This window comes from Labrus bergylta, chromosome 8, assembly GCF_963930695.1.
Source record: "Labrus bergylta chromosome 8, fLabBer1.1, whole genome shotgun sequence".
Lineage (NCBI taxonomy): Eukaryota > Metazoa > Chordata > Actinopteri > Labriformes > Labridae > Labrus > Labrus bergylta.
Window position 1 is genome coordinate 29,513,626 of NC_089202.1, and position 12,065 is coordinate 29,525,690.

Genomic DNA, 12,065 nt, shown 5'->3' on the forward strand with positions numbered 1-12,065 from the left:
GACTCTTGAATATTGTATTTATTTTAATTGTGTAAACTGAAGACCCTTCCATTTCTACCCTTCCCTATGTTTTTACTTGTCTTAGTCTTTGTCAACCCCTGGCATGTTCGTTTGTTCCTTAATCTAACTTTGTAACATTGTCTGTGTTTACAATAAAGTTGTTAAAAAAAAAAGAGAAAAAAAAGACTGTCACGTTTGTCTGCTCAGTTAGCTGATCTATGGCACTTTCCACGCCCCATACACACACACACACACACACACACACACACACACACACACACACACACACACACACACACACACACACACACACACACACACCAGTGGAGGTCTGGGTGTGTGTGGTTGTCTGACGGACTCACACACACACACACACACAGACACACACACACACACACACACACACACACTCTCTCACCAGTGGAGGTCTGGGTGTGTGTGGTTGTCTGACGGACTCACACACACACACACACAGACACACACACACACACACACACACACACACACACACACACACACACACCAGTGCAGGTCTGGGTGTGTGTGGTTGTCTGACGGACTCACACACACACACACACACACACACACACACACACACACACACAGACACACACACACACACACACACACACACACACACACACACACCAGTGGAGGTCTGGGTGTGTGTGGTTGTCTGACGGACTCACACACAATAATAAAAAGTCCTTAAGAAGCATCAGAAAATAAAGTAGTCTGCTTAGTTGACTTCAGACTTTTCTGGGCATGTCTCTCTCTCTCTGCTGTTACTCAGGGAATGCGCTGTGACCGTGCTGCATTCAGGGGTGCTCAGACAATGAGAGATGCATTCAGGTGCGCTCAGAAACGGGAGTTGCAGGAACAAAAACTAAACTGGACAGACCGTTACAAGTTGAAATAATAGTTGTTACATTGACTGCTGTCATTAAAAGAAACACATGAACACCATTATTCCTTTAAGTATCTGTGGCGCTGTCCGACTCCCCTCCAGAGCTCTAAACCGAGGGGAAACACTGCTTTCCATGGCCTAAATACTCTTACATGATTAAAAACCATTCTTAATCTCCGGTGAGGCTGCAGACGTTTGAAGTTCACCTTTAGTGATATAAAACCTTCCAGGTGTTCTTCTATCTTCAGGCTGACTCACAAATTGTCTTCAAAACTTCAAGCTGCAGGAAGAGAAATGAGACTGTTCTCTGTGTTCCTGCTCTGAAGAAGCTCCGCCCCCTCACCTGTCTCACCTGAGACAAACCAGGAAACTGGTTATTCTGCCTCACCCTGAAGAGACACACACACGCTGACAGACGGACCGACCTGCAGACACAAACCAGCACGACTTCCACTGAGAGAGGACAGGAGGAGGAGGAGGGAATACTGGGAGTACTTGTTATACTGGGATACTGGGAATACTAACACTTCAACCTGCTGCTGAATCCTCAAACTGAACGAGAGTTTCAAAGTGAAAGTAACTCTCAGGGACGGGGAGTGGCTTCCTGTTTTTTTCTGCTGCGTGTTTTGACTGAGATAAAATGGCGTCTAAGTTTGAGGAAGATCTGAGCTGTCCGATCTGCCTCGACATCTTTAAAGATCCAGTGATGCTGTCCTGCAGCCACAGCTTCTGTAGAGAGTGTGTGAAGGACTGCTGGAAGGAGAAGCAGAACCAGGAGTGTCCACTCTGTAAGAGGAGACATTCAAAGGAGTTACCTCCTAACTTTGCTTTAAAGAACCTGAGTGAGAGTTTTGTGCAGGAGAGAGATCAGAGAGCTTCAGAGGATCTCTGCAGTCTGCACTCTGAGAAACTCAAACTCTTCTGTCTGGACCATCAGGAGCCGGTGTGTGTCGTCTGCAGAGATTCAAAAAAACACACCAACCACAGATTCAGACCCATCGATGAAGCTGCTCAAGAACACAAGAACAAACTTCAGGAAACTCTGGAGCCGGTAAAGAAGAAGTTAAAAGTTTTTAAAGAAGTTAAAATGAAATTTGATCAAACAGCAGAACACATTCAGGTCCAGGCCCGACACACAGAGAGGCAGATTAAGGAGCAGTTTAAGAAGCTTCACCAGTTTCTAGAAGAGGAAGAGGAGGCCAGGCTGTGTGCACTAAGGGAGGAAGAGGAGCAGAAGAGTCAGAAGATGAAGGAGGAGATGGAGGCTCTGAGCAGAGAGATAGCAGCTCTTTCACATACAGTCAGAGACACAGAGGACGAGCTGAGAGCTGAAGACGTCTCATTCCTGAAAAACTACAAGGCTGCAGTGGAAAGAGTCCAGCAGCGCCCCCTGCTGGAGGATCCACAGCTGCCCTCAGGAGCTCTGATAGACCAGGCCAAACACCTGGGCAACCTGAGCTTCAACATCTGGAACAAGATGAAGGACATGGTCTCCTACAGTCCGGTCATTCTGGACCCAAACACTGCTCATCCAGAACTCATCCTGTCTGAAGATCTGACCTGTGTGACACGAGGAGGAGGAGAGAGACAGCAGCTTCCTGATAATCCAGAGAGGTTTGATTATTCCTGCTCTGTCCTGGGCTCTGAGGGCTTTAACTCAGGGACTCACAGCTGGGACGTCCACGTTGGAGACAGTACATTCTGGGGACTGGGCGTGTTAGCAGAGTCTGGACAGAGGAAGGGACACATACGGTCTGGATGTTGGTCAATTTGGTTCATTGGTGGTAAATACAGAGCAGACTCCTCATCACATCCACTCACTGTTCTCTCAGTGAAGAAGAATCCTCAGAGGATCAGAGTGAATCTGGACTGTAACAGAGGAGAGCTGTCGTTCTCTGATCCTGATACTAACACACACATACACACACACACACACACACACACACACACTTTCACTGAGCGGATGTTTCCATACATTTACACTTTGGATAAACTGAAGATTTTACCAGAGAAGATCTAATACATGATGATGATGATGATGATGATGAAGGTGATGAAGATGAAGGTGATGATGATGATGAAGATGGTGATGAAGGTGATGATGATGATGATGGTGATGATGATGATGATGATGATGATGATGATGTTGATGAAGATGATGATGTTTATGATGATGATGAAGGTGATGATGATGATGAAGATGGTGATGATGATGGTGATGATGATGATGATGATGATGTTTATGATGATGATGATGAAGATGGTGATGATGTTGATGATGGTGATGATGATGATGATGATGAAGGTGATGATGAAGATGATGATGATGATGATGAAGATGATGATGATGATGTTGATGATGATGAAGATAATGATGTTGATGATGAAGGTGATGATGAAGGTGATGATGATGATGATGATGATGATGATTTAAGATGATGATGGTGATGATGATAATGTTGGTGATGATGAAGATGAAGGTGATGATGATGTTGATGATGATGATGATGAAGGTGTTCAGAATCTTCGTCTCTGATTCTTTTAGGATTGTTTTGACTGCGTTGTCATGGTGATTTTGTTCATTATAACTTTGAGTATAATTCGACAGCAGGTAAAATCTCGATCCTGATTGGTCGGTTTGTTGGAGTCTCTTTAAATATAATCTGCTCAGCGTGTTAACTGGTTAACTGTCGTCTCTTTTTCACTTGAACTCTGAGGAGTCCCTGAAGGCATCATCGTCTGTATCTCTGTGTGCTGGAGTTATTACCCTGCAGGGAGAGATTATAATCTGCACACGGTGATCTGAAATCACTCCACAGTAGAATAATAACTTCAGCTCACCACGTTTCACTCTTCTTACTAAATCGTAGTTCCATCTTTAATCTTGTTTTCATGGACAACACCCCCCACCCTCTGCACAGCACCTTCAGCAGGCAGAGGAGTGTGTTCAGTGTTCCACAGACAGACTCAACAACTCTTTTGTCCCCCTGGCCATACGTCTGTACAACACCTCACGGTTATGGCAGGGGGAACGCACACACTCGGACTAAATCTTCCTTTTTTCCATTTCCCATCTGCACAGCAGTCCCAAGAGTCAGCCTCTAGTTGGACAATTTAATGCTAACCTCACAATCATTTAAATCACACCTTTAATGTTTGCACTGACTGTTATTCAATGTCTGTTTTTTGATCATGTTTTAAACATTGCTGTACATATATAAACAACACAACTTCAGAAGGTCAACACTTTTTTTTATTTTTTATATTCAGGTGTAATTACAGATTTTTTTCCTCAACTGTTTATAGGTTTTTGTTTAAATGTCACATATATTTTCATCCCTGTACGGGTTATGTACACTTCTTGTATACGTCTATTTTTTAATTGCACAGTTTAAGTTTGATTCATCTCGGGGTATTCTTTAAATCTTTTTTGTGGTTTTGTGGTTTAATTTGTAACAAATGTCAGCTGTTCTGTGTTGGAGTCATCCTGCAGCTTCATTCTGTAAAGGTACGGCTCCGTGGGTTTGTTATCATGTTTGAAATGTCAAATATAAGACCTGAAGACTGTCCATATTTCTTTACCATCTTCATGTTCAGAGGATGAAACCTCCTCTGAAGTCTGAACGCTTTACGTTCTTTAGAACAACAAAGAGTTCAAATATGTGGTTAGTGTGAATCCTGTTCCACCTGTAATCATCAATAAAGTTTCTACACTTGATCTGAATCCCTCTTTCTGTCTGCTGTTGTGTTTTATTGAACCAATCACGCCTCCCCGTCTCCCTGCTCGCTCTCTACCCGTTTATACCCGAGTTTATACTGAGAGTTTGTCGTTGTCCGTTGTGAGTAGAGCTGTGCATCTTCACTGGTCTTACGATTCGATTCCATATCACGATGCATCACGATTCATCCTCAATTTTCTATATTACTGCACATGGCTACTTTTTCATAAACAGAGACAAACAGTCTTATGAATATGAACTCCTTTTGTATAACTTAAAAAAGTGATTTAGACAACAATGTCATTATCAATATCTTTACATTGTAAGCTAAAATTAATACATTCTAAAGGTAGCCTACAGTATAGGTAAAAAGTAGGCTATAAGTGTTTTTGTGTTTAGTTTATTATCAGAGAGAAAGATGTTTTTAAGTCTCTGTGTGTTTAGTTTATTATAAGAGAGAAAGATGTTTTTAAGTCTCTGTGTGTTTAGTTTATTATCAGAGAGAAAGATGTTTTTAAGTCTCTGTGTGTTTAGTTTATTATCAGAGAGAAAGATGTTTTTAAGTCTCTGTGTGTTTAGTTTATTATAAGAGAAAGATGTTTTTAAGTCTCTGTGTGTTTAGTTTATTATAAGAGAGAAATATGTTTTTAAGTCTCTGTGTGTTTAGTTTATTATGAGAGAAAGATGTTTTTAAGTCTCTGTGTGTTTAGTTTATTATCAGAGAGAAAGATGTTTTTAAGTCTCTGTGTGTTTAGTTTATTATACTAGAGAAAGATGTTTTTAAGTCTCTGTGTGTTTAGTTTATTATCAGAGAGAAAGATGTTTTTAAGTCTCTGTGTGTTTAGTTTATTATCAGAGAGAAAGATGTTTTTAAGTCTCTGTGTGTTTAGTTTATTATACTAGAGAAAGATGTTTTTAAGTCTCTGTGTGTTTAGTTTATTATCAGAGAGAAAGATGTTTTTAAGTCTCTGTGTGTTTAGTTTATTATAAGAGAGAAAGATGTTTTTAAGTCACTGTGTGTTTAGTTTATTATCAGAGAGAAAGATGTTTTTAAGTCTCTGTGTGTTTAGTTTATTATAAGAGAGAAAGATGTTTTTAAGTCACTGTGTGTTTAGTTTATTATAAGAGAGAAAGATGTTTTTAAGTCTCTGTGTGTTTAGTTTATTATCAGAGAGAAAGATGTTTTTAAGTCTCTGTGTGTTTAGTTTATTATACTAGAGAAAGATGTTTTTAAGTCTCTGTGTGTTTAGTTTATTATCAGAGAGAAAGATGTTTTTAAGTCTCTGTGTGTTTAGTTTATTATCAGAGAGAAAGATGTTTTTAAGTCTCTGTGTGTTTAGTTTATTATCAGAGAGAAAGATGTTTTTAAGTCTCTGTGTGTTTAGTTTATTATAAGAAAGATGTTTTTAAGTCACTGTGTGTTTAGTTTATTATACTAGAGAAAGATGTTTTTAAGTCTCTGTGTGTTTAGTTTATTATAAGAGAGAAAGATGTTTTTAAGTCTCTGTGTGTTTAGTTTATTATACTAGAGAAAGATGTTTTTAAGTCTCTGTGTGTTTAGTTTATTATAAGAGAGAAAGATGTTTTTAAGTCTCTGTGTGTTTAGTTTATTATAAGAGAGAAAGATGTTTTTAAGTCTCTGTGTGTTTAGTTTATTATCAGAGAGAAAGATGTTTTTAAGTCTCTGTGTGTTTAGTTTATTATAAGAAAGAAAGATGTTTTTAAGTCTCTGTGTGTTTAGTTTATTATAAGAAAGAAAGATGTTTTTAAGTCTCTGTGTGTTTAGTTTATTATACTAGAGAAAGATGTTTTTAAGTCACTGTGTTTTTAATTTATTATCAGAAAGATGTTTTTAAGTCACTGTGTGTTTAGTTTATTATCAGAGAGAAAGATGTTTTTAAGTCTCTGTGTGTTTAGTTTATTATACTAGAGAAAGATGTTTTTAAGTCTGTGTGTTTAGTTTATTATCAGAGAGAAAGATGTTTTTAAGTCTCTGTGTGTTTAGTTTATTATAAGAGAGAAAGATGTTTTTAAGTCTCTGTGTGTTTAGTTTATTATACTAGAGAAAGATGTTTTTAAGTCTCTGTGTGTTTAGTTTATTATCAGAGAGAAAGATGTTTTTAAGTCTCTGTGTGTTTAGTTTATTATACTAGAGAAAGATGTTTTTAAGTCACTGTGTGTTTAGTTTATTATCAGAAAGATGTTTTTAAGTCACTGTGTGTTTAGTTTATTATAAGAAAGAAAGATGTTTTTAAGTCTCTGTGTGTTTAGTTTATTATACTAGAGAAAGATGTTTTTAAGTCACTGTGTGTTTAGTTTATTATCAGAAAGATGTTTTTAAGTCACTGTGTGTTTAGTTTATTATAAGAAAGATGTTTTTAAGTCACTGTGTGTTTAGTTTATTATAAGAAAGATGTTTTTAAGTCTCTGTGTGTTTAGTTTATTATACTAGAGAAAGATGTTTTTAAGTCTCTGTGTGTTTAGTTTATTATACTAGAGAAAGATGTTTTTAAGTCTCTGTGTGTTTAGTTTATTACACTAGAGAAAGATGTTTTTAAGTCTCTGTGTGTTTAGTTTATTATACTAGAGAAAGATGTTTTTAAGTCACTGTGTGTTTAGTTTATTATAAGAAAGATGTTTTTAAGTCACTGTGTGTTTAGTTTATAATAAGAAAGATGTTTTTAAGTCACTGTGTGTTTAGTTTATAATAAGAAAGATGTTTTTAAGTCTCTGTGTGTTTAGTTTATTATAAGAAAGATGTTTTTAAGTCTCTGTGTGTTTAGTTTATTATAAGAAAGATGTTTTTAAGTCTCTGTGTGTTTAGTTTATTATACTAGTGTGACGACCCCTCCCTTTCTGCTCCCAATCTGTCTATCTGTCTGTCTTCAGCTGGTGCCTGTCAAGCTGAGTATGCCTACAGAAGGTTATTTAGGCCTGCCCAAGAGATGTGCTCACTCTCTCAGCTGGGGCATCTGCACATTTTTGTCTATGGTCAAACTGGATGACCTTCATATATGTGTGACCCTTTTGTTGATTAAATTATTATTTGAACGAGTAATTCTGTGTGGCCTCCCTCCTTTGTTACCTGCCATGAGCCAGGTGGTAACAAATGGGGGCTCGTCCGGGATCTTTTTTTCGTGCCAGGATGGTTATACTTCTACGTTGTTTGAGGGAGTTTTTCACACAGAAAGATTGATTGCACTGGTTTTCAGGGATGGAGAAGTCTTGTTAGTGGCTGTCTTTATTTGTGCAAATGTTTCTTCGTAGACTTCGTTGGCTGCCAGAGAGGTGTCACAGGAGAGCCTGGGGTTTAGTGCAAATGACCTGGTCTTTGGTCACACTGTTCACAGTCCTCTAGCCTCCCTGCAAAGGGACTGGCAAACCCAGGGGCCCCCGAAAAACCTAATAGATTATGTAAATGGGTTCAGACAAAGGCTGTACAGAGCTAACCAATTAGCCAAAGAAAATCTGCAGGCAGCTCAGTCCAAAATGAAAACTCTGTATGACCGGCGTGCTGAACACCGTGAGTTTAGTGCAGGTGATCAGGTTCTGGCCCTTTTGCCATTAGTTGGAGCTCCTTTTCAGGCTAAATTCTCTGGACCTTACACTGTGACACGTAAACTGTCAGACTTGAATTATCTTATTTTGACGCCTGACCGGAAAAAGTCAGTCGAACTGTGTCACATTAACCTGTTAAAACCATACTTTGCTCGTTCTTCTGGGTCCGATCCTGGAGTATCTGTTGCCTCCACAGCCGCTCCAGTAGAACAGCCGCCCAAAGCTGTTGATCCGACAACAGAGGTAGATGAGGAGTTTGGAACTCCAGACGATGGGGTTTTACAAGGACGTCTAAAAAAAACTCTGAATCACTTGCCAAATTGATGCCATGTTAAAACATTTACCTGAGGGAAATAGGAAGGAGCTAGTGGAGCTAATTAGGGAATTTCCTTGTTTGTTTTCCGATACTCCAACTCGCACTCATCTTATTGAGCATGACATTGATGTCGGAGATGCCCAGCCGGTAAAACAACGCTTTTATTGAATGTCTCCAGACAAGCGGGAGCACTTGGAGACAGAGGTGAAATACATCCTGGAGAATGACATTGCTGAGCCATGCTCTTCTAGTTGGTCCTCCCCGTGTTTGCTTGTAAAGAAGCCTGATGGTACATTTAGACCTTGTACGGACCTCCGAAAAGTTAATAAGCTGACTAAACCTGACTCCTTCCCTCTCCCAAGGATGGATGACTGTGTAGATCTGGTCAGGTCTGCTAAATATGTCAGTAAATTTGATTTACTTAAGGGGTATTGGCAGGTTCCGTTAACACCTAGGGCACAAGAGATCGCTTCATTCATTACACCGAGTGGGCTTTACTCCTATACAGTTATGCCGTTTGGGCTACGTAATGCCCCAGCCACTTTTCAGCGCCTTATGAATCAGGTAGTATCAGGTCTGGAGGGGTGTGCTTTATATTTGGACGATGTGGTCATTTTTAGTGACTCTTAGGAAGATCACCTTAAGCGTATCCGGGCCCTTTTTTAATCGTCTGGACTGGGCTCATTTGACTGTCAACCTAGCCAAGTGTGAAGTTGCAAAAGCTACAGTAACCTACTTGGGCAAAATAGTTGGCCAAAGTCAAGTGAGGCCTGTGAGAGCTAAGGTGCTGGCTGTGGATCAGTTTCCTGTTCCAGCCACTAGGAAGGATCTCTCTCGCTTCTTGGGTATGGTAGGCTATTATCGTGGGTTCTGTGAACATTTCTCTACAATAGCGGCTCCACTAACTTCTCTTTTGAGCCCTAAGAGGAAGTTCGAATGGACTGAGACCTGCCAAAAAGCATTTGAAACGGTGAAGTCGTGTTTGTGTTCTGCCCCTGTCCTTGCTGCCCCACAGATGGAGAAGCCTTTCAGTCTCTTTGTGGATGCCAGTAAGGTGGGAGCTGGTGCTGTTCTGATGCAGAGAAATCGGGATCAGGTTGACTGTCCGGTGAGTTATTTCTCGAGGAAGTTCAACTCACACCAGTTAAATTATTCCATTATTGAGAAGGAAGCTCTAGCACTCATCTGGGCATTGACACACTTTGAGGAATATGTAGGGGGTGGAGTTAGTCCCTTAGTGGTGTACAGCAATCATAATCCACTGACCTTTCTACACTCACTCCAAAATCCAAACCAAAGACTTATGCGTTGGTGTCTTTTCCTACAACCTTTTAATTTAGACATACGACATGTAAAGGGCACTGAGAATGTCGTGGCGGATGCCTTGTCTCGGGCGATGGCAGGTTAAGTTAATTTGTGTGTTTCAATGTACTTGCATCTTATCTTTGTCTGCTCTGGTTAGTCTCTCTTAAAGTGCTTCCTAGGTACCAAGGTTGCTGGGAGGTTGGTCTAGCAGTCAGGATCGGGGGTTCTTGCAGGTTGTATGAAGTCACAAGTTAAAATGAACAGTCGATCGGCTCACTTGTAAATTCAGGGTGTAAGTTGAGGTTTCAATTGATGTGTGTAGTTTACATGTTTGGGAATACAGTGAGGACTCCCATCTTAAGGGTGGGGGTGTGACAACCCCTCCCTTTCTGCTCCCACTCTGTCTGTCTTTCTGTTTGTGTGTTTCCTGTCTCACAGCCTTGTGTTCTAACCAGGTGATTGGAGTTGGGATGTGAGTGGAGCTGGGAGGGTCGTCAGCTGGTGCCTGCTCAGCTGAGTATGCCTACAGAAGGTTATTTAGGCCTGCCCAAGAGATGTGCTCACTCTCTCAGCTGGGGCATGCTGCAAGCATCTGCACATTTTTGTCTATGGATTTTTGTCAAACTGGATGACCTTTATATATGTATGTATATATGTGACCCTTTTGTTGATTAAATTATTATTTGAACGAGTAATTCTGTGTGGTCTCCCTCCTTTGTTACCTGCCATGAGCCAGGTGGTAACACTAGAGAAAGATGTTTTTAAGTCACTGTGTGTTTAGTTTATTATAAGAGAGAAAGATGTTTTTAAGTCTCTGTGTGTTCTCTTCTCAGGACGTTGTAGTCTTTAGCTGTGAGCTTTGTTCAGGTTAAGTTTTGTTTCTGTCCTTTTTTATTTCAGGCGGCTTGTGTTAAGTTGCTACTGCTGTAAACACCTCATTTCCTGATCTGAATGCTTCACATTAAAAGCACTTCAACTTCAGATAGGCCGGGGACTTTTATTGTGAAGATTTTGTCGGAGTGTTTATCATCGAACGAACGCAGCTTTAGTGGAGGTGATTCTCGATGACGCTGTGTCGGGAGTCAACTGTGTTTACAGCCGCTCACTTTATCACAAGTCACCGCCACAGCCCCCTTCTTTTAGTTATCCTGGACTTAAGACAGCGAGGCATCAGTTTAAACACACCTTTACCTGTGATGAAGATGCTAACCTGAGCTGCGGTCGGTTAAAGAGACACAGAGTCAAGTCGTTTCAGCCTGCAGTGGAGCACTGTGGTCTGAGCCTGCAGGACCAACTGACTCTGTTCATAAAGTCAGCAAGACCAGGACCAGGACTCAATTTATGTTGTTTTCTGTCAGAAATCCCTCTGTTAGCCTACGTTACTTTCATTACACACCACTGTGTGTGTTTAGGTAAAACAAACTCACTCAACGCTGCGCAAAACAACCACATTTAGCCTTTTTTTCTAACCCTCGTCAGCATCGATTACTTTCTGTCCCTGCATCGCGATGCATCGATTAAATGATTCATTTCAACAGTCCTAGTTGTAAGCCATCATTTGTGTGTATTTTCAGGATTTACAGCTGAAAAAGTTCACTGCCATTAATAAATAAGTAAACATTTCATATTTTCACATTAGTTTACGGATTTTGTGGCTCTTTTTACACATTTGTGGATCTGTGTACGCATATTCAAATAGTTTTGCCACAATAATAGCTCCATAGTAATGGCACACTCTCTCTTATCTGTATGAGCTCTCTCTCCCTTTTAGAGGTTGTTCTGCAGCTATTAAAATAGTAATCAACTAAAACTCCTAAATCTATGATCAAATCTAGCTGCTGCTCTGTGTGACAGGATGATCAAACGTCCATGGTTTCTCTGATATGTTGAAAACCTCAGAAACACTTCAGCATGTGCACACTGATATAGAAGCTCTGAGCAGATGGGAGCTGTATGCCCAACACTCTGCAGAAACTATTAGTAACTTTAAAAGTTTTAATAACCTGATGGTTTAAATGTGCTGCACAACGCGATCGCACTGTGACACCGTCTGAATGAGACATTTGTGGTACCACTGGAAAGCTGGGAATTTCTACTTTCTCCCACTTTTTAAATTTTTGTTTTAGTGTGGAAGTTAGTTTTTACAGGTTAAGACGTAGCGGCGTGCAGGCGTATGTTCAACACGTCATTGGTCACTAGCGTCGACTGTCACGTTTGTCCGGAACTAAAACAGTACCATATTATTAATCTTTTTATCATT

At 40.2% G+C, this 12,065-nt stretch overlaps 1 protein-coding gene across 1 annotated transcript; it reads left to right on the forward strand.

The window, feature by feature from the left end:
- Nucleotides 1-464: 464 nt before the first annotated feature.
- On the forward strand, nt 465-4,631 carry LOC136179900 (nuclear factor 7, ovary-like). Its single transcript, XM_065958318.1, has one exon. The coding sequence runs from the start codon at nt 1,548-1,550 to the stop codon at nt 2,925-2,927; it is 1,380 nt and encodes a 459-aa protein (XP_065814390.1). The 5' UTR covers nt 465-1,547; the 3' UTR covers nt 2,928-4,631.
- Nucleotides 4,632-12,065: the final 7,434 nt, after the last annotated feature.